Below are 26890 nucleotides of genomic sequence, written 5' to 3' on the forward strand. Positions count from 1 at the left end.
TCCAGCAACAAATACGAAACATGGCATCTTCACAATCAAATCGACAAAGCTCGAACCCTAGAGGGACAAACGTTGACTCCGTAGCTAGTTCCAGAGATAGAAGAGGGGTAAGTGTCAGGTTTTTGTCGATATAATAGCACGCATTGACAATGTTTGTTCTCTGTGACGCTCCATACAAACCAGTCCGTTACTCATCGGGGGAGTCCCAGAGCACGCAATCCTTCCAGCTTGGCCACGCAATGTGTGTCGTTTCCATTAATCTCACCATAATAGGCGCAATGGTCGCAAACACCGATACGCATGATGTTCGTCAGTGCCATTTAGTTTGTGCGCATGCGCGATATTTTGCCGCTGTGAAGTGAAACCATTTTTCGCGTGATATTCTGAGGTTATTGGGTCAGATGTTTTCGTTTACAAATTGGGAATTATATACATATTCAAGGAGAATTCAATATTTATACATTAAATGAAATTTTAAGAACTATTGCGTCTGCAGAGAGAATAGATACTGCATGTGTGTAACTGTCCAATGCTCTCAACGTCTAAGCAAGACTATTTTCGCCTCTTCAGATAGTCCCTGGCTGTAATGGGTTCCAGGAACCTGCAGATTGTTTATTAACGACATGAACTAGCTTCGTAAAATTCATATTTCTGACAAAAACAATATAATTGCCGAGGTCAAAATACCGTTAAAAAGTTGCTTGATTGCGCTTTGTTTAAGCAAGGGGCTAAAATGTTGAAAAGATATCTTTGAAGGAAATAACATTAAAGAGTCACCAAAAAACCAAGGGTTTAGATTTTCGCAACCAGAAAAAAACTTAAAACCTATGTTTATCACGGTTGATATTTATGATGATCTTTTCGAAAATTCGATAATGCTAATAGGTATTGAACATTATATTCCATTTGGAATGATCGTTTTTGCCAAAATAAAACAGTGTTGTTAAGGCCCCCCCCCCCCCAAAAAAGTCTCCGGTTTCTGGTATGCGCGCGCGTCGCCGCAGCCATGCGCGTCGGCAAAATAAAAAGGTTTTTTTCAATACAAGATGATGTCTCAAAACCACCAAACTCACTGGTTTGACTGGAATCCTGCTGCTGCACAATTTTAACGTGTTTTTAGATGGGGTTATGATCGAGAATAAGCTTTATGTGGCCTCTCTGGACTCCCATATATTTGCACTGTTTATTCGGGCACCATTTGCAGTCATCAGCCGACATTTGAAGCCAAAAAAAAAAAAAAAACAGGTAAAAAAAAAAAAAAGCCGCGTCGCCGCACCACGCCGCACCACTACCAGAAACCGGACTCTTTTTTTTGGGGGGGGGGCCTAAGGTATAGGCCTATCTTATTAATGACGAGCTGATTTACCCGATCATAGATCGGGTAGAGCGTAGTGTTGGGGATGAAAATGTGGGGAGTTAAATGTAAATGGGGATATAGTTAAGGAGACATGCAGTTATAGAAAAGCAATTTCTGTGGTGTGATCTGAGGCAATTTCTAACCACTAAAACCAATTTCAGCAAAAGATCGTCTTTTAAAGTTTTGAGTTTTGAGTAATTGAATAAGCTACATGTATTCTGAGCAATAGAATCACTGTTGTAGGCTACAATTTTTACTCGGGGAAGAAAAAGTGAACTCACAATGCTCAGCCTTGGTGGTGGAAGCATGGAGCTGTATAGACCGCTTGCAGACGCGATCGATAATTGACGCGCGAAGGTGCGCGACGCCATGTTATGGGACAAAATGTGCATAGATAGATATACGCTTGTCCCACAACATGGCGTCGCGCGCCTTCGCGCGTCGATTATCGAACGCATCTGCAAGCGGTCTATTAAACACATTATGGAAGCAACAGCACTCTATCACGCGACGTCACATGCTTGGGCTTCAAACAGCGAGTACCGTAGACCCAACCTCGTTTCCAGGGTGTGGAGCAGGCTGCAGTACGCGTTGCCATGGACAGTTTTGCATAGCCCGGAAATACTACGCAGTGTAGACTTTCGATTGGTCAGACTGCGCAAGGCATACTAATGTATAGTCCTTCTGAGCATTCGTTGCACTCGGCACAGGGGCGGCAAGCAAAGCACAGGAAACAATAGGGACACTTGGTGGCCACGCACCATGGAGAAAAAATATTTTGCCAAGGTCACCCCATACTGCCATTTGGTGAATACTGTTGCAGAACAGCCGAGTAGAACACGTAAACGAAACCCCTACGTTGACCTCGCTGACCTCGCACAGTCTAGACACGCAGAAAAAGCCAGCACAGGGGGCGGACAGACAGTCAACATGAAAGCGCACACGACGGCAAATTCTTGCGCAAAACGCAGTCACAAAAAATCGAAGAAACGGATCGCCGGTCCGTACGGGAAAATCAGGACGACCCGAATGTCCGACCCGGCGGAAGACACCCTCCGCATTTTTCCACGGACGTGGAGCGATTTTGGCGCCGCGGGAGCCCGCGGTCTGGGATCCTTTCATGAGCAAACATCGTCTCGGAGGCCGAGTTGAACTCTCTCTTATATATATAGATATTTTTTTGCCGTCACCGCCGGGGCGTCGTCTGCTACAAAAAAATAAGCACCGTCGTCTGCTAGGAAGCCATCATACGCAAGCGCATCTTGAAAAAAAAAATGCCCGTTGAGTGAATATGAGACGCGAACATGTTCGTGTCAAAACATGACACCGTACTCCTGGCTGTTTCTTTAGCACCAACCATCGCCTACTGACAGCCACAACATGAAGTCATATTGCTGTAAATTTAATGGGTTGGGGGAATGTCCGTGCCCCCTGTAAAAGTGATAAACGAGAATATGCTGGGAAATACAGGCATTTTTGGGGGAAATATGTTTTGTCCCCCTCTAGAAAAAAATCCTGGGGATGCCCATGTTGGAAATATAGATATAAAAACCTCCAACAAGACTCTGCGACTACTCTGATCACCATGCAAACTGTTATATTGAAGCACTAGAAATATCAATATGCCGGCCAATGGGCGTTACATGAAAATTCAAATGTAGACCCTGGTCGTTTGTTCGAAGCTTTCGATTGCAATGCCCAAGACTATCTTGAACTTGCAAACAACTTGCCATAAACAGATCAAATGACAGGTCAATTGTAGCCGCGTATCTGAGGCCTGCACTGTAAAAAATAATGGGTCAGACACTGTTGGTTGGGCAATATAATTTTACCCAAATTATTTTACCAACAATTGGGAAAAATTTGCCCAAGAGTTTAACCTGTTCATATGTTGACCGACGTTGGTCTACATATCAACCCATTTTTCCCAACGTGTTTACAGTTTGGCAGACGGGAAAACCTGCCAAGAGGAGGGGCCAGAAAGACAAAAATGGACCACGACCTGAAGCAGAAAAAAATTGAAAGGGTGAAAGAAATGAAAAGAATCGCATCCTCTACTTTCGTTTACTTTTATTTTGAATGCAAAAAAGTTCTAAATAGAATGCGCGGAAATGAAACGAAAATAAGAATCTGATGCAAATAACCCTAAACCAAACCGACTGCTAAATTGAATGATCACTTAAATCGAATGATGACATAACTTCAATTTAGGATGTGTTAAACATGAACATGTCCGGTCTTAAAACGAATTTGAACGCCTGAAATTTAATACGAACCACGGGAATTACAGCAGGGCGCTACTTCGCTTCAAATTGGCCCCTATCAAGATGAATTCGAATGCTATTTTTGCGAAATTGGCCGGGGACACCTATATTTTAAATTATTTGAATCTGAACACAATTAAAAAAAATTCAATTTCAATACAAAATTGGTGGGAAATGTATTTCTCTCTTTCCAAACCACACCTTCACGAAATGTTTAAACCCAACTCTGTGGCGTGCTCTTTTGGGAACAATACGCGCTGCGCGCAACACTTGACGCGCACACCAGCACGCATTTGCACACAAATACCGCGCCATGGGTATAGTACATGGGTATAGTTGCTAATGGTATAGTATTGTGGTTGCTACGGGTATAGTACTTTTTGCTGTACATTGAAAGAAAGCAAAATTACCATGTTACTCGCTCTCGGCCAATCAAGACACAGAAATGGGTGAGGTGTTATAATCATATTTACTCTTCAAATATGCCATGAGTTTGAGTAATGAAATGAAGGGAAGGGGAGGCTTCATCCCGAAACTTGATTGAAAAATGTGCCGCAACAAATATTAAAATAATGTAAAGCACAAGGCACCTTTTAGTTTGTTGAGTTGTTTGTTTGCTGGGTTGTTGGGGTGTCGGGTTGTTTGCTTGTTCGGTTGTTGGAGGGGAGGGGGGTTGTTTGTTTTGTCGTGGATTTCTTTGATGTCTGTGTGTGGGTGTGTGTGTGTGAGTATATATATCGTCACCGACACCACGAAGTAACACTCTACCGTGTTAAACCATATTTTTTTTTCAATTTCCAGTTTTTAAGATTTTTAAACATTATTCATCAAGGCCTACCATTGCACGAAGTTTCAAAGCTTCAAGAGCTTTACTTTAATAATTACGCTACGTATCCATGACAGCTTTTGCACAGTGACAATTTTCGTTTTCACGAAGTAACACTCAAGTTCCATTTACCATTGCAATGCATGGCGCGCATTCTGCTCAAATGCGAGCAAAAACTCTTGTTGTTTGAGCGCGCGCGCGCTGACCTCCGTTTCCACGAAGTAACAATCTTCTAGTGTTGTAATACTTTGAAGCGTGCTACCTCGTGAAAACGAAATTTTACAGTTTCGCAGCTTCTTTGGTTTCACGAACTAGCACTCATCTATTTTTCTCTTATTTCTTGTTGTTTTAATACACAAACGGGTCAAAAACAGCAAATTTAATAACATCAATACATCAAGTGTCTACAACGAGAAACTCAACTGAAAATACTCTGTAGTTTTGATGCAAAGTGTTGTTCTAGAAGGTGTTCAACTTTAGATGCCGTTTTCTCCGATTGCTAGTTTTTACCGGTATGTACATGAGTGTTACTTTGTGGTGTCAGTGACGATATGTAAACACCGGCAATCGTGGGCTAGCTAAGGAACAAAAGGGTTAGGGCACGAACAAAGGGTCCACGAATGACCGATAGAGTGTGCTATTGAAATTCGTGTACAAAACCAATGAGAGTTGTTGCTAAAAAGTAAGTGTTCAAACAAAGGAATGAGGATTAGGGACAATAGGGGTCCACAATTGCCAGTATTTACATGAGTGCGCTTACATATTGTCACTTATAGGGTACTGGGAACAAAGGGCAACAATGGGGACAATTAATAAGATTCATAAGCACTAGGGACAATGGTACTCCGCAAGTCTGTCTTTAGAAATTGAAGTACCCCATAACTGTAACGCTTTGGGTTTTGAGATTTCTAAGGAGACAAAGGAGAACAAAAGAAGGGGATTAGGGTCGAACAATAGTGGTACCCCATAAACCCCATATGCTAAGTCTGTGTGTCTGTGTGTGTGTGTTTGTGGGTTGGGTTGTTTGTTTGTTTTTAACTATTCTTGCGTTCTTAATGAGCCAGTTGTACATTGTTATCTTTCCTGCTACAGGTAAAGTTCATTCTTCATACAGGCGCTGTCAATGCCTTCAAAGTTGAACTTTGCTTTAGATGGAGCAAGATGGACTTGGTAAAACACGGATCAAACCATATATGGTCGTGCGAAACATTTCCACCGTGGGATCAAATGTACCACTTCCGGTACTATTGCATTCCCAACAGCCCAACTGTCCACCAAAGGACAGAATCTTTCAAACAGCTTCCTTCTTGGCCTCGCCATGTTCACCGAGATGTTGTATCAGAGAATCTCCCTGCTGCCTACTTTTTGGGCCTGGTGTTTAATCTCCAAGAAACATATGTTGGAATCGATAGCAGTAACTTTGAAAGGAGGATAGCTGAATTGAGGCATTTGCTCTACCCAAGTGGTGGATCTAAACTGGATCTCCAAGAAAACCTTCCGGTGCATAAAGACGAACTGAAAAAGAACTCTTTGTTGTTATTTGTCTTACAATCGCTTTCTTCCGCCACCTCGACAAGTCAACTTACGTTTCTGTGCGTTCTCGTTGCCTATCTAAGTTACCACAAACTTGACTCAGAGTTAGATGTGATCAGTGTATTCGAGGAACCCGAACTTCGTAAACTTATCAGCAGTCTTCACAGAGCTCCACGCACCACTATTTCGGATCGCAATACCGATCGTAAGTTGAAAGCCCTGGTGCCAAAGGTACTTAAGGAGCTCGGAGAACACCACTGGCTCTATGTTCTGCTGTACTGTTATCCTCTCTTTGATAAATATCACATATTGGATAACGCATCAAAGTCAACGGATAGACCACCCTCAAATCAGTGTATTACAGGCACTATTCTCCCTCGTTTAAAGGAAGACAGCACTGTTCATGAAAACAGGCAACTTATCGCAAAGACCGAAGATGTACTGGAACGCCAGCAGAAGCATCAACGTGGCAGTGAATGTAAACAAGAACCCGTGAGTAACCCAACTTATATCCCGTGTCATAAGTACATGCAGTGGCGTAGCCAGGAATTTTTCAGTGGGGGGGGGGGGGGGGGGGGGGGGGGGGGGGTCGAGGGGCTGGAACATTTCATGGGGGGGGGGGGGCGTCATAAAGATCAATGATAATTTTTTTCAGAAACTAGAAATCTCTGTGGCGCGGGGGGCGACAAGGTTTCATGGGGGGGGGGGGGGCTGTCCCCCCTGGCTACGCCACTGAGTACATGTATAGAGTCCTGTTTCCAGAGGCGAAGGGTGTTCATCAATGGGTGTAGAAGGGTATATTCCCGAATATTGGGGTAACAAGGGGAACACTGCTCAAACGAGACGACACTCCCCAACCCTTCATCACCTCACCCCAGTTAAATATTTCACAATAGACTGTAATATATATGCATTAATCAAAACAGTGGTTTGTTTCTGATAGGATTCAAACATCATACTGGATCCCATACTCTATAATACTAAAAAAAATATTTGTTTTAAAATGTAACGTATAAATTGATTGTTTTCTGTTATTGAAAAGAACCAACACGAGGCTTCAACAACCGGTGACACAACAGCGCTTGCCACAGAATCTACGGACGGAGATATATCCACCCCTTCTGCAGAAAAACCACACATGTCAACCCAGAAAGTGGCATCTTCAGAGGCAAAGAATACTAAATCGACAGTAAATAATATGCACAAATTTTAATATATGATCTTTCTCCTAATTTGTTGGCATATTTATCCAAATTTCATGGAGTAATTAAGCACATAAACTATAAGTACAGACACTATTTGATTTAAAATGTCATGCAAATGACTTTTGGTGATTTCTTGTCATTTATTGTTGCTTTATAGCAAAAAACGTCGCTAGCATTAGACAGCTTGGGCCCTCTCCTTGACACTGTCTTTTTTTCACTTTCAGATGAAGGACAATGATACAAAACAGGAGACAGCGACACTGGATGAAGTGAAAACGTCTGAAATGGATTCAGGGAAAAGGGAGAGTTCAGTAACTACTACAAGGAAATCACCATGGGCAAATGACAGTCTTGGAACTCCAAAGTTTGCTGAGGAATGGGTAAATATTGGCAGTTTTATTTCATTGTCGTGATGTTAAGCATTTGCAAACGTTTGTAATGACTTTTCTCACGTTCATTATAATGGGTGGTACATGTATCAACTTATACTGTCCTCAGAAAAATTAGTGTCCGGAAAACACTAGGGTTTAGACATTTGTGCCCTCTGAAAAACATGCTCTTATGCATGGAGCATGCACCAATACAATCGTTGCAGCAACTTTATTTTCATTTTCATTTTCATCTTCTTATTTTAGACTTCGCACCAGTTTACTGTGCTGCTTGAAATTGAAAAAGTGTTGGACGTTCTACTCTACCTGTACGAGGATGTTGGCCAAAAACCGCACAAAATGGTGGTTCCTATGGCTTTTAAGCCCTTGAACACAAAGCTTACCAAAGCAGGTTGGACGACAGCTTTTTCGGAAGTTAAACTCCCCACCTGTCGAGCGTATCGGTATAAATATACCTATATCCATGAAGGCAGCCTCCGAACACTTTTCAGACAAGTAGAGACAAAAGAGCAGGAAGAAAGAACAGTTCAGTCAACAGTTAATGAGGATGTATTTGTAGACGCATCATCGTCCCTCGAAAAGGTATTCATAGGAAGGGTTCTGCATGAAATTGGGCGATGTAGTACAGTTAATACAAGAAACCTAGCAGAGTTACTCAATAGCGACCACGCCCATGAGCTGCACACATTAAGAGGCAACATCCAGGACCCACAAACTTTGAAAGCTGTGCAGACACATATCACAGAGCTTATCGACAGCAACAAGTCGGATGCCCAAAAGGTCTTCCTCGCACGCCTGCTGGGTAATTGCTGCTCAAAAGGGACATTGCCTAGTGTGAAGAAGGTTGCGAAAGATATTTTGCACGCCTTTCAAAGTTGTAGAGAAGGGATGCGTCCATTCCTAGACCATCCTAAAAACAAAGATTTGATGGATGATCTGCTCAACATTATCATGCATTCTCTGCGGAATGTTCAAGGCAGTTGGCTACACCTGGTCCAGTACACCTATCCTGAATTCATGACCGCCGAAGATCTGTGCAAGTTGCATCAGAGTTGGAAGAGTGACCCTCATGCAGCTGATTGTCAACTGAAACCAGTGCCGTATGAAGACCTTCTCTCCTGCTGTTGTACCAATTATGCCTCAGAAGATTCTGCTGAGCTCCTCTGCCTCGTGTTTCAGAGCAACATCCCTGTGAAAGTGCTCCTACGGGTGTTGAAACGACATGGGCAATCTCCAGTCTTCAAAGACGATGCTGGGTACAAAAACTGGGTAAAAAGCACTCTGGAAGAGCAAATACAAACACTCAAGAAGGAGAGAGTTGAAGGAATCCATGAAGTCTGGAAAATGGTTGCTGAAATGAAAACTCTTACCTTAGAACTACTGACGAGAGAGATAGTTCTCGAGGCTCTGACTAAATTTGGCGAGTGGTCTGTCAATGCAGCAAACAGTTGGTTTTCGGACGTTACCTTTTGGGAAACATCTGACGATGCAAACCTATCTGGCAGTTTCCGTACCATCTTAAAAAAGATGTTGACACAAAAAAATGTGCAAGATGGTATCGACTCCTTCCTTACAGTCGTATGCAAGAGCTGGGTCACCAAGTGGTCAAGCCTTGAAGTGCTTGAGAAGCTAATTGATCATGGCTTCTTAAGGCAACTTCAGATAGAGTTACCACCTGCTCGTCTCCTGCCGAAAGTGTACATCTTCCTGAGCACAGTTCACTCCACCAAGTGGCTTGAAGAGTTACCAGAGCTAATCAAAACTATGGACGATGAAGTGAAGAAATTCATCAGTAACAAAAACCAACTTAGCAATCTCATAGGAACAGTTTTCAGGAGTTCACTTGGTGATGGAAGCGAAGCCCACAACCATAAAGAAACAGCACTGATGACGGGGCATGTAATCTGGTTGATTCAGAGTAGAAAGATGCCCTCTTATAGTGCTTGTAAACTGCTATCGCCACATGCACCGTACGGCCAACTATGCCTGCGCTCAAAGTAAGCATCAACTTTGTCTTATTAACAAAATTACAGTTTCCATTTGATAAGAAGCTTTAATTGCCTTTGATTTTCCTTTAGGAAAAGGGTTTTTTTTAATGCAGATAAGAATTCATTTGTTGGAACTATTTAAGCTACAGCAAACTACTGAGGAACTACGGGCAGCATCACAATTTCATCACATTTCAAAATCACCAAATTGTCTTACAAAATGTATGTTAAACTCAAAAGTATTAGCATTGATGCAATTAAACACAAAGATAACCGCATGATCATGAAAATATATGTCGATGTGATGATATTTCTATTCCCCTTTAAACAGGCCTGTTGCAGACATCATTTCAGCCATTGTTGAGACAGTATCGGAAGATCGATATGAAGTATTCAAAGTTCTTGATGACTTCAAATTTTGGGAACTCATCTTCCAGGCGAAAGGAGAAGCTGCCTCAGAAATTCAGCATGGAGATAATTTCCAAGCCGTAGTCCAATTACTAAATACGGTACAGCAGTCTTTTGTGGAAATGTCTGTCTCGGTTACATTTGTCCAGAAGCTGGTTCAGGCAAATGGTTTGGACATGTTACCAAAGTTGTGTCAAATGGCAACTTCTGATGGAGGAGGAGAATCTACCATGTGTGACCAGTCATTCAAAGATGCATTGGAAGTGATCAACAGACACATATGTGTCTTAAAGAAATGCGAACAGTTTCTGGCATTTTACGAGAGATTTGCAATGAATATCTGTCAAGACGACTTAGAAGCAACAAGGAAAGAAATTCATCTTCGCTGGCAAGATATCAATTCCGATAGCGACGTGCAATTGAAGAATCTCATTGCTGAAGATTACTGGGGTGTCTTGGAACCAGTTTGTCAAATATCTGAAGCAGTTTCTACTATTGCACCCTCAAAAGTCTTCTTCAATATGTGCCTTTACATGGTAGAGGGTGAAAGTTGTGACACTGAAGAGAGAGAACCATTACAAGTCAACCCATTTACTGAGCTGGTTTCAACAAATTGCTTGCCAAAGTTCAGAAGTCTTTCTTTGGATATTGCCCAGGGGTGCGAGGTTGTAATAGGTGATATCAAAGGTCCATTTGAAGGGGTCTCTGAAAAAGAACTTTCTGGCGAGTTGGATATCATGTCACGGTTCATTGATAAAACTATCGATGGCCAATCGAAGGTGTTTCTAAAGAGTTGGGTGAAGCTGGAGCGCATCAGACAGTATGCCAAACAGTTGCAATGTCTTTTCCGAACATTCGAAGTACCAAGTAAAGCTAGTTGTACTCTTATCGGGGATGTTGAGAAGCTGCTCAGTATATTTGAGCCTACGAATGCTGAGACGCCATTGCAACAGGTACACCTTGCAGTAACGAGAATTGAAGATGTAGATCGCAAGTTTACAGACGAAGACTGGCGAGCGATACACGAACTGATCAATTCTGAACAGTTAATTCAGTTCCTGAGGCCAATCATAGATGACGATCTCCGAAATCTTACCGATGCTGTTGAAGAGAGGTCCGATTCTTTCGTCAACGAGTCAACGGTGTCGGATCTTATTGAAGTTCAGCGTTACATGGGATCTTTTCTGCGGGTCGAGGTTCTGGACACACCAGAAAAGCTGATAGAGGCCATTGCAGAAAGTAGAGAACTTGGCATAAAGAAAGTATCAGACAAGATCAAGACCTGCAACGATCATTTCCATGCTCTGAAGAACTTGTACAACAATATTGCACAACGGGGAGAAATGACAAAGAAGATCATCCGCAATGCCATTCATGGTGGTTCTTATACCTTTCTGTTGAAAGAGGGTGAAGAAGTTTGCAATGTGTCTATGAGCTACGAAAGAGAAGATAATTCTTCGGCAACATTTGAGAAAGATGAGCTGAATGACTTGCGGAGTAGAGCTTTACTGATGGTGAACTCAAGAATGTCTTATCAGCCCCACAGCCAGGGAGAAGGTAAAGAAGAAAGTATGTCCAAACTGCTTGAAGAATTCATATACTGTGTAGATGAAGTGATTGAGATTGTTGACCTTTGTTCGGGACTGGCCAATTCGGGTCAATATCTTTTCAAGAGCTTTCAAGAACGTGTCACCGGTTGGGAAGACCTCCTCCTCCTCAAGCAGGATTTGAAGACAAAGTTCGACTGCTGGACTGAAATTCTCGAGTTAGCAAGGGGTGAATACTACTTCTTGAACTTCTACCATTCGAAGCAACTATGGATGCTGGACCAGTTTTTCAGGGGTGAGATTGATGACAACGTCGAAATTGTCAATCTTTTTCACTATGTTAGCCCAGGCATAAGTGTGGGCAGTCAACTGATCCAGCATTATGAAGAACCAGAAGACCTTGCTGACGTCAAGGCTCGTGTGTTTCAAACAGGCAGGGCTTTAGATAAGATCTTTTCCAACTCGTCATCAGAACCGAGGGATATCAACTGCCTGAAATCAAGCCAGAAAGCATCAGTCGACAACACAGTCCAACCCGGTAATGTGTATGTCGCAGAGCTGGACACTAACAGCACAAACTCGGTTCCAGTCCTTATGACTTTGCTGAAGAACACAACAGGGAAATACCCTCAAGCAAACCAGGTTCTATTTTGCCACCCAGAGACGGCTTGGGATGAGGTTTACCTACTGTTGCAAAGATGTCGCAAAGCATCAAAAAGAAACTCCAGTGCCCTCTACGCTCTCATCAATGTCGAACAGCTAACAACTGAATTCCAGTTTATGTTGGTGGATGAAGTAAAGGAACTCCAGCAGAATGACAGAGCTTTTCTGTTGGCTATCATTTGCTGCGGAGGGTGTCATCATCACATCATTGACCAGTTCTCTCCTCATTACACTCATCAAATTCAGGGAATGACTACGAACGAGATGAGAGACTGTCTAGAGCAGGGATGTCCGAATGTTGAAGTAATCACATCTGAAGTGCCTGGTCTTGGGAAGTCAGAGTACATTGCTTGTAAGGCGGCAGAGAAGAGGGAAAATGCCATTTTATTTGAGATTGGAGGCCCTTTGACGAAGACCGATCTGGTACGACAGCTACTCCAAAAGTCCCCCTCTGAATACCAAGCGCTGCACATAGACATAAGATCGACGTCTGATGTGAACCTAGTGGATTCGTTCATATTCGAACTCTTGGTTGTTGGCATGGCTGTGGCAGGTACACATTTGTGCGAGTTGCGATACAGTAAAGTCTTCATTGAGATTGCAAATGCTCATGAGCATCATCTTCGTGACTCTCTGATAAACTGCTGTAACTTTAAGAGGCACCACATAGAGTGGGACAATTACAGTAGTTTCTTGGTGAGTCAGGAGGCCAATAGCCCAGTGCAGGTAGTGTGCCACTACTTGAAAGCTGTCAAAGATGGTGCTGTTGACTCAAAGGAAATACACTTTACTGGGCCCTTGAAAGATAAACTCCTCTCCGATGACCATTGCAGGCAGCTACTAAGAGATAACTTCTCGCCAACATCAAAAATGGCATTTACCACCGTCAACATGTTTCTTAACGTCCTTGCCACAGAACTGAAGAAGATGTCAGCATCTCACTATTTCACTATTGAAGCTCTACGGGACATGTTAGGGACAGGTCCACATTGTGTGCGGTCTGATCTTTTCAAGGCCCTTGAAGCAGTGGCACGAGAGTTTTCGTCAAGATCGGTTGAGTCCAGTGGAAAACAACCACTGACTGGTAGAGATGCTGCTGAGGCTTTAAGCGAACTTCAAGAGGGTGCATCTGTTACTGCAGAAAAGATGGTAGAGCGGGTGAAAGGCATGGTGCAGTGGGCAGACAGTAACCATCTGATGGTAGTCTTTAACCAACAAGACACACAGACCTGTTCAACCCTTTATCGTTTGCTTAGCCAAGTTCCTGACAGCGTCAAGAATCTATTCGAAAACCAGCTCGACAGTAAACTTCCAGACTACCAGCTTATGTCACAGGCTGAGCTACAAACAGTGCTAGAACGAATATCCAGAACCACCCGTGATGAGTTTGATAGAAGCAAGCTTGGCCACTTGAATACTATGTATGCTCTGACACCTGACAACATGATGAAGATGGTGTTAATTCACATGAGGGTTAAGTCACGAGTCCCAGTTGTCATCATGGGTGAAACGGGATGTGGTAAGACCACTCTTATCACCTATCTAGCCCGGATCTGTGAGGTTCCTTTCCATGTCCAGAATTTCCATGCCGGCGTAAGTAAGGATACAATCATCGACTTCATCGCCAAGATCCGAAACATTGCTGAGGCCAACTTGAATCAGCAGATATGGTGTTTTCTAGATGAAATAAACACATGCGATCACCTTGGGCTACTAAGTGAGATTATCTGCCATCACACCTGTCTTGGTGAGCAACTGCCGTATAACTTGGTGTTCCTTGCAGCCTGCAATCCCTATTCACTGCGGAAAGGGAAGTTAAGCACGTCTGGGCTAACTGAAAAGCTTGTCTTGGACGAGCAGTCGAAGTTAGTGTACAGAGTACATCCACTTCCAGAGGCTTTGATGGATTATGTCTGGGATTATGGGGCTCTGAATGCAAAGGATGAGGAAGCATACACAAGACGGATGGTCAATGACATCAGGGAGGATCTGATTCCTCTCTTTGTTGACCTGTTGATAATGTCACAAAATTTCATCAAGAGTAACATGGAAAACAAGTACTGTGTTAGCCTTCGTGACATAAGCCGCTGCAAATACCTTGCGAAGTGGATGACAGAGATGCTGAATGAGAAAGGTCTTGCAAAACTTCATCTTCCAGGCCATGTCTTTGACAATGACTCCAACATTCGAGCTGTTGTCCTTGCTTTGGCTCATTGCTATCACTCGCGTTTGTCGTCAGCAGAGGACAGAAAGAGATACAGAGAAGAAGTGGCACAACGTTTTCAGAAGAAGCATCACAACGTGACTGAAGGGCTCATTGAGGAAGTCATCAAGACTGAGCAACTTGATATTCTCAACAGAATGGAGCTTGAGGAGGGGATAGCCAAGAATGAGGCACTGCGGGAGAACGTTTTTGTTGTCCTTATATCCATCCTCAACAGGATACCAGTATTTTTGGTGGGGAAACCAGGTTGCAGCAAATCCCTTTCGATGCAGCTTATCAGGAGTAATCTCAGGGGACCAGACTCAAAAGATAAGTACTTCAAGACATTGCCAGCCGTCTATGTCGTTTCCTATCAGGGATCTGAGTCATCAACTTCGGAAGGGATCATCAAGGTCTTTGAAAAGGCAAGACGCTACAAGGAGGCCAATCCGGACATCATACCAGTTGTCCTCCTAGATGAAATAGGCCTGGCGGAAACTTCCTCATTCAATCCACTCAAGGTTCTTCACAGTTTGTTGGAACCTAGCACGGGTGACTTCCCTGAGATGGCTGTAGTTGGAATATCTAACTGGGCACTTGATGCTGCAAAAATGAATCGGGCTGTTCACCTGTCCAGGCCAGAGCCAAACGAAGCGGATTTGTTTGAGACAGCAAAGTCAATCCGAGATGAGAGTACACAACGAAGAGCTTCTGAGACTGATGCACACAAACCGAGAGATGACCAGCAGTTGAAAAAGCTAGCCAAGGCATACTATGACTACCAGCATAAACAAACACATGCCAACTTCCATGGCTTGAGGGATTATTATTCTCTCATCAAAAGTATGGCAATGCCACCGAGCACACAAGAAGGGCTAAGTTCTTTAGAAAGTGGACTTCGTCGAAACTTTGGAGGAATTCGATCAGATATGCCAGACATCATGAACACATTCATGGAAGCATTGGATGTTGCTCAAAACCCTGAGAGGCATCCGTCAGCTTTAGACCTGATCAAAGAAAACCTAGAAGACAAACATGCCCGACACCTCATGCTGATCACAAGTGGAGACTCTGCGCTGAGCATCATAGAGAAAGTATTGTTTGAGTTAAACAAGAAGCCCATAATACTCCTCGGAAGTAGATTTGATGATGACGTATCAGAAGAATACAACTACCGTATCCTAAGTAGGATCATTCTGTGTATGGAAGAAGGCTACGTTCTTGTGCTCCGTGACTTGGAGAATGTGTACAGCAGCCTGTATGATATGCTGAATCAGAACTACACAGTTGTGGGCAAGAAGAGACACTGTCGTGTGGCTTTAGGGGCCTACAGCAACCCGATGTGTCAGGTACATCCAGACTTCCGTTGCATAGTCATCGTCGACCAGCAGAAGGTCGATTACTCAGATCCCCCCTTGTTGAACAGATTTGAAAAGCAGACGCTCACGTTTATGGATATTGTCAGCGATGAGCAGAAGCGGGCAATAGACACCTTGCGTAGGTGGGTTGAGGACATATCCACAGTAGAAGAAATGCAGTTTACTCCAAGTGAAGCTTTCTTGGGTTATCATACTGATACCCTTCCTTCTCTGGTTGCTTTTCGCTGCCAAGAGATGAGTAGTCAGACTATGGACTTCAGAGAAATTGCAGACACCTGTAAGCAAGACCTGCTGAAGATTGCGTCAACTGATGCAGTTCTACGAGCGACAAAGTCACACTTGGCAATTGAAGAACAAGAGGAAGTACTCTGCATCCAAAAGAAGTACCTAGATCTTCCACTTAACGGTGGACTAAAGCATTTCCTTCAACATGCTATCTTTGAGCAAGCTCCCTCTGCATCCTTAGTGGATGGTGAATTCCAGATACGTCCATGTAAGCTGATAGTGTATACTTACTGCACTATTCATGTTGACTTGGACCAATGTATTGATGGTCTGTTAACAATGCAAGCTGCAAAACTGAGTCAGTTCAAATCAGAGAGACAGCTTACAGAAGCACTTCAACGATTCGTCGAGAGCGATGATCAGCTTTTCATTCTTCAGTGCAAAACATCTCTAAACGCACAACATATGCTCTTGGCCAAATGTCAAATTGACAAATGTTTGGAGGAGTATACAAAAGCTGGATCTCCGCAAGGACTGAAGCACGCTTGTTTTATAGTCCACGTAGAAAGGGATCAGAATATTGGCGGAATGACCACGACCTTTCCGTGGCAGTTCAACTTCCTGTGTGGTTGGCAACAAGTCACAGTTGATTCACTGGAACAACCAAAGCTGCAAGTTGACGAAGTTATCAAGATGTCCATCTCCGACATCTGTGCCAAGTCGGTTGACATTGACTCGGTCATTAAGGATAAGCTTCTGTGGTGTTTCTCTTGCATCTCATACGACCATCGGTCAAAAACTGTAGATGAGATCCTCCAATTAATTAGAGGGGTGACTGAGTGTCCCGAGTTGCTACAGTGCCTGTCAATGAAAATCTTAGATGACATCAAGGAAGAGGTTGTTGACGGATTTTCCATTGACAAAATGAGCTGGCAGGTGGCTGTTGCATGTGAGGTCGAACTACTGTTTGAGTGTGCCAGTTTCATCCTTGCACTGATTGAGCATGTGAAACGTAGAATTAGCCAGCCTCTCTTTAAGATCGTGTTCTTTCTTGAGGCACACAATGCATGGAACAGTTACTTGAACCGAGAAGAGTGCCAGATAGTCTGGGAAACCATGCTCATGAATCCAGCAGTTTGTGACGTTCGGTCAACATCCCTTCCAGATCCAAAAGGGATTGAATCATGCAAGATCGATACACCTCCACCTGCGCTATGTTTTCCTTTTTTCCACAAGCTCTACACCATCATTGAGGAGCACATGAAGTTTCTTCGGGCAGATGCAGTGGCAAAGCTTGTTGCAGAACAGTCTTTTGTACAGTCCGAAGAGATGGTTGTCCAGTTGACCAGCATCTTAAATGGCGGGCTTCCGGAGGCTATCACATACGACATGGCACAGGTTATTGATAACGAGTTCTTGTTGCAGCACATCCAGTCCTATCTGAATGACTTATGTAATGTCTTCTCAAGCATGTATGTGAGCCAGATGTCACTTGACATGCGCATCAATACCACAAAGTTGCTCGTACAGCATCAAACGTTGGGACTTGGCGAGGTGTGCTCAGCAAATGAAGAACTGTCTAAGTGGCATATTGCTCTCCTCATGAATTCTGAGCTTTTTGCTGCCCAACTTCAGCTTTTGAACATTTACCATCTGGCTACAGGCAACGATTCCGTGCAACTGCTATTGTCAGTTCTTGGTACCAACTGTAAGAAGAGTGCGGTAAGCATCTTAAGTCTAGAAAACGGCTTGGATCCTCATGAAGATGAGCAGAGTGAAACATCGGAGGAGTTTGTGGCCGCCAGTGATGAACTGCTAGATGACCTAGATTCTGACAATGAATCTTTTGAGTCGGCACTTGAAAGTTACTATGGGGAAACAGATGATATGGCATCATTTGGTGGAGAGACTGAAGAAAGTTCACTAAAATTCCAACTGGTCTTATCTGTATGCCAGTCTTTGCTGCCAAGCACAGGTATTCTTGAGAAATTCAGCGGTCAGGAATCATGGGTGCGGTTTGTCAACAACATTTTGTTATCTGCTGCAAGTATTGAGGTTCGGCCCAGGGAACTCCATTACTTACACTTTTGCAAGGACTTTGTCAACTTGATCGCCTTGCCAAGTCATCTTCCAGATCATTTTCTAGCTAGACTTGGTGAGCTGATTGTCACCACCGAAGAGGTCAACGTTTTGGACAGCGAAAACATTCTCAGTTTCGTGGAGGAGACTATCAAGTTCATTCAGCAAGAGAGCAGCAGCCAGTCTGATACAAAAGAACACCACCTATTTCTTTCCAAGTATTTTGGTCGTTGCATCGAAGCAAATGTTGAGACTCCTTTGTTGAAGGACATCTGCAGATCTCTGGTCACTGATGATGGAAGTCTCATCGAAGGATCACGACTGGTGATGTGGCGTATCATAAGAAGTGAAATTGATGATACAGACCAAGATACAGTGTTCACAGAGCTCATCAGTGACGATGTGAATCGAGACAAACATTCGGACAATCTTGTCATTTTAGACGACATGCTTCAAAACCAACAAGATGGGCTGAACTCTCATTTTGCAACCGTCTGCTGTGATTTGATTGGGGAATGTGGCTTCTGCAACCTAACAAGTCGAGGTTTGATGGAAGGTCATTCTGGTTACAAGACCACTTCCATCTTTGCAAGCCGAGTGTTGGCTACTTCCACTGCATGTTCGCTGAAGTTTGTTTGTGCGTTGGCATTTCTGAGTAAGCTGTTCCGTGTTTTTGCAGAGATATTCACCGACAACAGCCGTTCTGGGAACTTTCTTCGAAGCGAGACTGCGTGTTCCCTTATTCAAGAACTCAAAGGTTTGGCTGATTTCTTAGGCAGCTCTGAAACACCAGTCGATGTCCATAAGTGGATCTTGAAGTGTATGTTTCATCAGGACATCAGTCTGTTTAACCTGAGTCAGGCAGTGTCTGTTCTCTCAAAGTCGGGCGTGATCTTCCAAAAGATCCATTACCAAAGTCTTCTTCGTCCGGTTATTGGTTACAGCCCCATGAATTACATGGAGAAGTACAGTGACGTGAGAGATGCATTGGCACAGCTTCATCGTCAAGATGATAAAGCTGGAATGAAGGCTGTCATCAGTAAGCTGGAAACCTCCCCAAAACACCGCCTTGCACTCATGGCAGTGCTTGTCGATTTCTCCTACCTTGTCTCAACAACACGAAACCTCAGTGACTCTGAGAAGTGTCAGGCTCAGTGGATCATCAAGGAAATTGAAGGTACAAACCTCCACAAAACAGCATGGTATTGCCTCATGAGAGGTATTTCAGGGGTTTCCGACTTCAAAGGTATACTGCAGCTGTCAAAAAAATCTGAAGTGCAGGATGCGCAACTGGCCTCCGTGCTAATGCACCTTGCCACTGTCATACTAGGTTCTCTGCAGCCGGGTAAAGAACAGGGTATCTTTCACCAGCTCTTTTCATCACAAGCTGTGGCCAAGAAAGGGACCTTTTTCCCGGGATCACAGAAACAGTCTTCAACTGAAGCTGCACGCACCAGAACAGTGGTCTGCCATTGTGGACTGCAGTTTGTGCAGGATCTACGGTATGAACGGTACCAAAACTGCCCAACTTGTGGTAATTTGATATTTGGTAATACAACGCCTGATGGGAATGTAAGACAACACACCCAAAGGCCAAGTGGATACAGCTATCCTCCTGTACTTCAGTTGTGGAATACCCTTCAGGGAAACAAAGACATGTCCATTGCATCGCAATTAGTCACTGACTTCATGGTTCATGGGTGTCTCTATCTTGCAGCTGAGGTATTCCCAGATGATTTCAAGAAGGTTTCCTTTTGTGAGGGTAACATGTTGGAGGCCAGATTGCTGGAGTTGTGGTCAGTCTTGCCATTGGTACTAAGAGCAAATAGCCAAGACACCGCCGTGCTACTTCACTGCATCATAACGGAGTCTTCTGATGTTTTAGTTTCTCCACAATACACGGGTGCCTCAGCTTCCGTCATAAATCACCAAGAGATGGAAATACACAATGTTGTTGAGAAGGTACTACAAAATTCAACACTTGCCAAACGTCAATTTTTCGAAGATTCGTTCAACATGTTTGGTACACCAGCTGAATCGATTAATCACCACATGCATGAGCTGGATAACATTGATGAGAGTACAAGCAAGATTTTACCCAGATCATCTCGTAAGAAACGCGAGCCATCACTTGAAGACCTCCGAGCATGCTTCTGTAATCACAGCAGCAACAACTCAGAGCGCTTTCCCTTTCTCCATCTTGTACTGTCACGAAACAATGCTCTAAAGTATGTTGCCTTCCTCCCTGCCTTGTTGAGATGGAATTTGCTGGTGAGCAGTCACATGAACCTTCAACGAGCCACACACAAATATGGCAACAAACCCATCAGGGTTTTGCTTGATGCTCAGCCAAATATGTCCGAGCCTTGGTCAGATTTTAAGGAGGCATTCAACGAGGTCTGTGCCACGTGGACTGAGCTCACTGGTGAAACGACCCGTCCAGACGACATCACACTTGACTCCCAGATCAAGGAGTGTCTCATTCCAAAAGTGACAGAGGAAAACACCTTGAAGCGAATGATCAGGACTCTTCAAGAAACGCAGAATTCGTTTTTGATGCAGGCACTCAGTATTGCTGCAACCACGGACTGTCCAGCAATCAGCTTCCTCGTCAAGGACAGCCATCTTGTTGCTGCTCCAACCAAACCTCTGAACCTTGTGAGAAGGAAGGATGTAATTCTACCCCCGTCTGATGGATGTCTCTGTTATCACGACATCAACACAGAGTATGGACATGGTACGGAGATATATTATGACCTGAACCAGATTGAGATGGAGGTGGCATTAAGCACTGTACTGAACAAAGTGATCATTACTGATGGAAGCACCTTCGAAGGCTTCATCTTTGCTGATGACTTGTACAGTTCATCAACTGGCATTCTTGATGAGGTGGCATCCAAGGTCGGGCAAGAACCCTTGCCAAAGGACATTGTCAATCGGGTCATTCAAGGGGATAGAAAACGGTATGGTACGTTTACAAATGACTTGCTTCAAACGGTAGAGGTACTCATGGGTCTTCTCAAGAGAACTAGTGGTGACCCAGAGGCTACATTGGAAGATTTCATCAGCAAGTGGAGCTCAGTTTTCTCAATTCAGTCTGCAGACCTGCTAGGATCCATCAAGCTAAAGCACATAGTTGCCCTTTACCACCGTTTGGAGGTCCTTCTGTCAGCTGCTGTCATTCAGACCCTTGGTAAAGAATATCGTACAAAGCTCCCTACAAAGTCTGAGCACGAACTAGACAAATGCTGCTCTGACTATCCTCCGGATGTTGTCACTCAGTTCAGAGACATCTTGAAGAGGTTCGTTTTTCGCTACCTCAGAGCAAGACGGGACTTTCACCCAAACCGCAGCGAACGACTTAGAGATCTTTTGGGAGGAATGGCTGGATATGACCGTGTGATCCCTCTTATTCACAAAGACACTCAACTTTGCCACATCGTGAACCTCTTAGAATATTTGGACAAGACGATCCAGGTATGTTGCTAACTTTTTGAACAGGTTTAAATTTAAACACATTTGAAGTTTTTAAAAAGTAATTTTGAAGATGCAAAAATCAGAATTCTTTAAAGGCAGTCACTTCTTCTTCACTACCCGGGCTATTTCAAGATCCGTATTGCCTCTAGATGGGCAATGAAAAGATGTTCCAATTTCTTGTTACCTAGAGAGACACATCTGGACAGTCATTTGTTGTATGAAATGTGATAATTTCAAACTTCTTGGCATCTTATCTCTGCAGCGTAAAGAGGAAAAAGCAGTGAAGGGAAAACGCAGAGGAGCGAAGAAAGCAGCACCGTCAGCTGGCTTATACTGATGCGGTCACAAGGGTAATTTTACAAATATTATGTTGTTACAGCATCTGATTCAAAAGAGTCATTCATGTATTTATCAATGTCAATCACACAAACTCCAGGTGTTTTAATAGCAGCCACAGAGAAGTGAGATACGTTCATTGGTGTAGGAAGGAGGGGCTTCATGTCCACCCTCCTTTAGTTAAAGAGAAATGTCGAAGCATCCCAGCCGTCCCCATTACTTTAAGATATATTTTCTGACCTAAACTATTTTCTAAAATCCTGCCTTTTCTGAAAGGTGCATGCACATACCTCCCCACCGCCCACCTCCTCGCCCAAATCTCTGATTGGATACCGGTATGTCTTGCTTTGAACCTCTTGGACATTTTACACATAACCTCAGAAGATTGTATGTACATGTATGTATGTTCATTCATTTCTGTTTTGTCTCTCACATACGACTTTTCCTCAGAACTTGGCACAGGGTACAAAGCTACCAAGAGATTAGGACCGAGTATCTACCAAGTTGCCTTGGAGTAATGACTAAGATGCTACTGAAGACTGAATAGTATCCAGTTCAATTTGTAGAATAATAAATGATAATAGCTTACTTGGACTTGACTTGCACTTGGACTCTAGTAGACAAGATGTTGTCAAAATGCAACACTGTTAATATGCCAAATAATATTGTCACTTGAAGTAAACAGTCATGCAGATGATGGCTTGTTAAACATTTTTACTATAACAGGAGAACATGTAATGATTTAGGCAAGTGCAGTTAACATAGTTGCTATGCATGACAGTGACTGATTAATGTTAAAGTGTTATTGACTTTCTAAATTACAGCAAATGACACCTGAATTCAGGTTTTTCTTTTTTAAGATACATCAATTGGGAGATTTGGAAAGAGGCCATGCGATTTATGGCTCTTAAATCTCAAACTGGAAGTTTCAGTATACTAAATGTTTTAAGTAGTGTTAGATGTGTTAAGCCCTTCCACAATAATTATCGTTTACATGCCTGTAGATAATGGCTGTAAATACTGAGTATTGTAGTTTGTGATTGAATAGGAGACCATGCAGTTGGCGGCTCCTCCTTCTAGTTTGTGATTAAATCGGAGACCATGCAGTTGATGGCTCTTCCTTCAAGTTTCAAGTTATATACATGTATTTGTGTTTACTTCCAGCAGATGCTAGCTATATACGTTCATGCATGTACATACTTATTAATTAATACATCTTATTAATTCAGACTTTAAGAAATCCTATCTTGTGCCTATAGGAGGCCATGCAGTTGATGACTCCTCTTTCTGTATTGAAGTTGCAACTTTCTGTGTTTTGGAAAGAAGTGTAAACATTTTGAACCAATACACTGTCCTTTACAGGCATGCTGACGATGGCTGTATACATGCATTACCTTTTTTTTTTTTTCAATGATGATTATAGCAGATGATACGGTTTATTACTTAGGGCTATGTGATTGAATTGGAGGCCATGCAGTTGATGGCTCCTTGTTGTTGAAGCTGCAAATTGACATATTTTTGTAGGTAGTGCAAATTTTTTTTGCCATAAAGGTTTTTCATAATAGCCTATCAGTCATGCAGATGATGACTGTATATCATTTAGTAGAGTGAACTCTTTTCAAGTCTTTAACTTTTAGTATCCTGAAGATGATGATTGCATTTAAGTATATTTTCAACAAATAAGTACTTTGTCAGTGACTGAATTCGAGGCCATGCAGTTGATGGATCCTTATTCCGTAACAGAATGAAACAATTTACTAAACATTTTTGTAAGCATTGTTAGATGTATTCAGCCATTCCAAAACTACATATAGATAGTCATGCAGATGATGGCTATATATGTAGTGAGTACAGTGTTTTCTGGGATTGCAACTTGCACATTTATTCTTTCGGGATGTAATAGTCATATTTTTTTTTAAAGGAGACCATGCAGTTGATGGCTCCTCTTTCTTGTGAAGTTGCAGTTTGACATTTTTTTGTGCACCTGCAGTGCTGGATTTTTGTTGCCATAAATGTTTTCCATAATAGCATATCAGTCATGCAGATGATGGCTGTATATTAAGTGAGTACCGTGTTCTCTGTGATTGCACTTCGCAGTTCTATTTTGGGATGTAATAGTCATAAACTTTGTATCTTGAATAGGAGACCATGCACTTGATGGCTCCTCATTCTTGAAGTTGCAATTTGCTAGATTTTTGTAAGTAATGAGTAGATGTGTTTTATCCCATTTTTTCATACTAGCCAGTCCAGTCATGCAGATGATGGCTGTATATTACGCGAGTACAGTGTTTTCTGTGACTGCAATTTGCAGTTCTATTTTGGGATGTAATAGTCATAAACTTTGTATCTTGAATAGGAGACCATGCAGTTGATGGCTCCTCATTCTTGAAGTTGAAATTTGCTAGATTTTTGTAAGTAGTGAGTAGATGTTTTTTATCCCAATTTTTTTTTCATTCTAGCCAGTCCAGTCATGCAGATGATGGCTGTATATTATTTAGAAGAACAAACTCTTTTCCAAAGTTGTTAACTTTCGATACCCGTGCAGATGATGGCCGCGATTGATGGATCTTCATTTTGTAACACAAAGTAGCAAATTTACTAAATATTTCTGCATTGGTGTATGGTGTCAGCCATTCATCAATAATAATATACTCAACACTGTTAACGGAGCACAGTGTATTCTGTGATTGAAACATAGTGTAAGTAGTTTGAGATGCCTACCTAGTCATGCAAGTAATGGCTGTATATTGCTTATAAGTCATTCCTGGATTCTTTAAATCCATTTAATAACCGAAGCAATCATAATTGGTTATGTGATTAAAAACGAGGCCATGCAAAAATTGCTGATTGCCGCTTATTCCGCGATGAGGTATAGAAATTGACAAATAATTCTTTAAGAACCGTGTCTCTACTTCTGCCTACACAGTGATGCAGATGATAGTTGTGTAGACTTACTGTGTAGGGTAACATTTTTATCATTAAGTGTATTGTAGTTAAGTCTTTGGTCTACTTACTCATTGCCATGCAGTTGATGGCTGAGGGGTTTTTTTTTTGGGGGGGGGAGGAAGGGTCGGATGTGCAGACCACATTCAGCAGTAATACAGTTTGAGATAGCTGTATTCAACTCTTAATTCATGATTTCATAATTATTATTATTCAGATAAGCATGAGGCCATGCAGTTGATGGCCCCATGACGTTGAAACGTATTAGCAGTGTTAGACGTGTGGCATAACATTTTAGTGTGATGTATATTGTAAAATCTGATGTTTGTTGGAAGTAGCAAGCTTTTTTATGACTTTGCAGCCATGCAGATGATGGTTGCCAATATTGAAAAATTATCTCTTTAATGTGAGACAGTGTCAGAAAAAGGGATGTTCATTACACCTAGGCTAAGCAGTCGCGGTCACTGTTGTTATTTTGTTTAAAGCCATGCAGATGATGGCTTCATTCATTTATGGATTCATTGTGTGTTTAAAAGTCATGCAGTTTGATGGCTTTTAAATTCTTCTTAATGTTTACGTCAGCCATGCAGTTGTTGGCTTTCAACTTTTTCTTGTTTTCACAATTGGTTTGGTCATGTTAAAGTAATAGTAAGTTAGATGTGGAAGAAAAGTTGTAATCCGAAATATGCTCAGAAAGCATTGTGGTGCACAAATGGCTTATGATCATGAAATCTAATGACATTCAAGTAACGGTTTACATAAGAATCGAGAAATGTTTTACGTGAAATGCGTTAATTATGCCGTGGAGTAAATGGCAAATTTACTTAGTTTCCCCTTCCAATTGTCATGAACATGATAGCTAAAACAACATGAACAAGATGTTGTTTTTTTGTGTATTTTTGTGGTTTCATGTTCTTTCTTCTGTTTATGACATTAGATGAAGGTTGACATATGTGGGCGACTTTACAATATAAACTGGGTCATGAAAAAAAAATAATGTTGAAAGTAAAGTAAGTATTCTGATTTTTGTGTGATTACAAGGCCATGCAGTTGATGGCTACTTTGTGATGTTTTATTTGACAGTCATGCAGATGATGGCTGTACCTTTATGTTGGGATCGTAAAAAAATATTAGTTACATAATATGTTGTAATAATGTTTAAGAGAGAATTTATAAGTAGCGGCAGTTTATTCTGACACCTTTTTGTATTTTTTCTCAAACAATCAAGAGGCAAAAACAACTACAATTAGCACAGATTGAATCGTTGGATTGAAAGTTATTAACCAAAAACCCGTGGCAAAACATGTTTGAAAAATACTACGTCAAGTAAAAAAAAAATCATATTATCTATACACTGAAACAGCAATTTATGCAAATGAAAAAAACACAAAAATAAACAACTTTGTAAACATGGAGGATACTGACAGGATCACAACAGGCGTACGCGTAGGCACGGATTTGAACGCATTGTTAAAACTTTGATACATGTACCATTACTTCAATTTCAAGAAATTGAACGATTAGTTTGGTTTCTTGTTCTTATCTGGTGATAAAACTGTGTAAACCACTTGGTGTCACTAATATAATAAAATTCTTATTAAGCATCTACTTTAATTCAAATTGTCATTTGCATTTGTATTTCATGGTTTGAGGGCCAATTAGCCCATAAGTTAATGTTACAAGTGCAAATATCAGTGTATTTGCACTTCTAGTGTACAGTGAAATGCACAATGATCCCTTTAAAAGGCACCTGAAATATTTTTGTAGTTGGCTATGTGAGTGGTATGTGGGTGCAGATAATAATGGTTTATCAAATAATTAATCAACTTTACAGAATGTGTGTAATGTTAACGTGGGATTTTGCGAGATTTGACAATCTTGTGTCCAACTCCCGTTCCGGAAACAATCGTTCTTGAATTTCTGACAAAATGTCACGACCCCTAAATTGTCCTGAAAGGTGAACAGCAAGCAAAGTAACAGTATTTAACCGATTAAATTTGAAGTTTCTCAACAAAGCGGATTGGCAACACTGCACGATGAGGAACATATTGAGCCAATACCTAAAGGG

General features: G+C 42.2%; 1 protein-coding gene across 1 annotated transcript; it reads left to right on the forward strand.

Moving 5' to 3' along the window:
• The first annotated feature begins 9425 nt into the window (after positions 1-9425).
• On the forward strand, positions 9426-26436 carry LOC119723500. Its single transcript, XM_038194182.1, has 4 exons — positions 9426-9571; positions 9894-21543; positions 21806-21893; positions 22330-26436. Exons 1-3 carry the CDS (start codon positions 9462-9464, stop codon positions 21878-21880), a joined length of 11835 nt encoding a protein of 3944 aa, XP_038050110.1. The 5' UTR covers positions 9426-9461; the 3' UTR covers positions 21881-21893; positions 22330-26436.
• Positions 26437-26890: the final 454 nt, after the last annotated feature.

Source organism: Patiria miniata, unplaced genomic scaffold, assembly GCF_015706575.1.
Source record: "Patiria miniata isolate m_02_andy unplaced genomic scaffold, ASM1570657v1 HiC_scaffold_17, whole genome shotgun sequence".
Lineage (NCBI taxonomy): Eukaryota > Metazoa > Echinodermata > Asteroidea > Valvatida > Asterinidae > Patiria > Patiria miniata.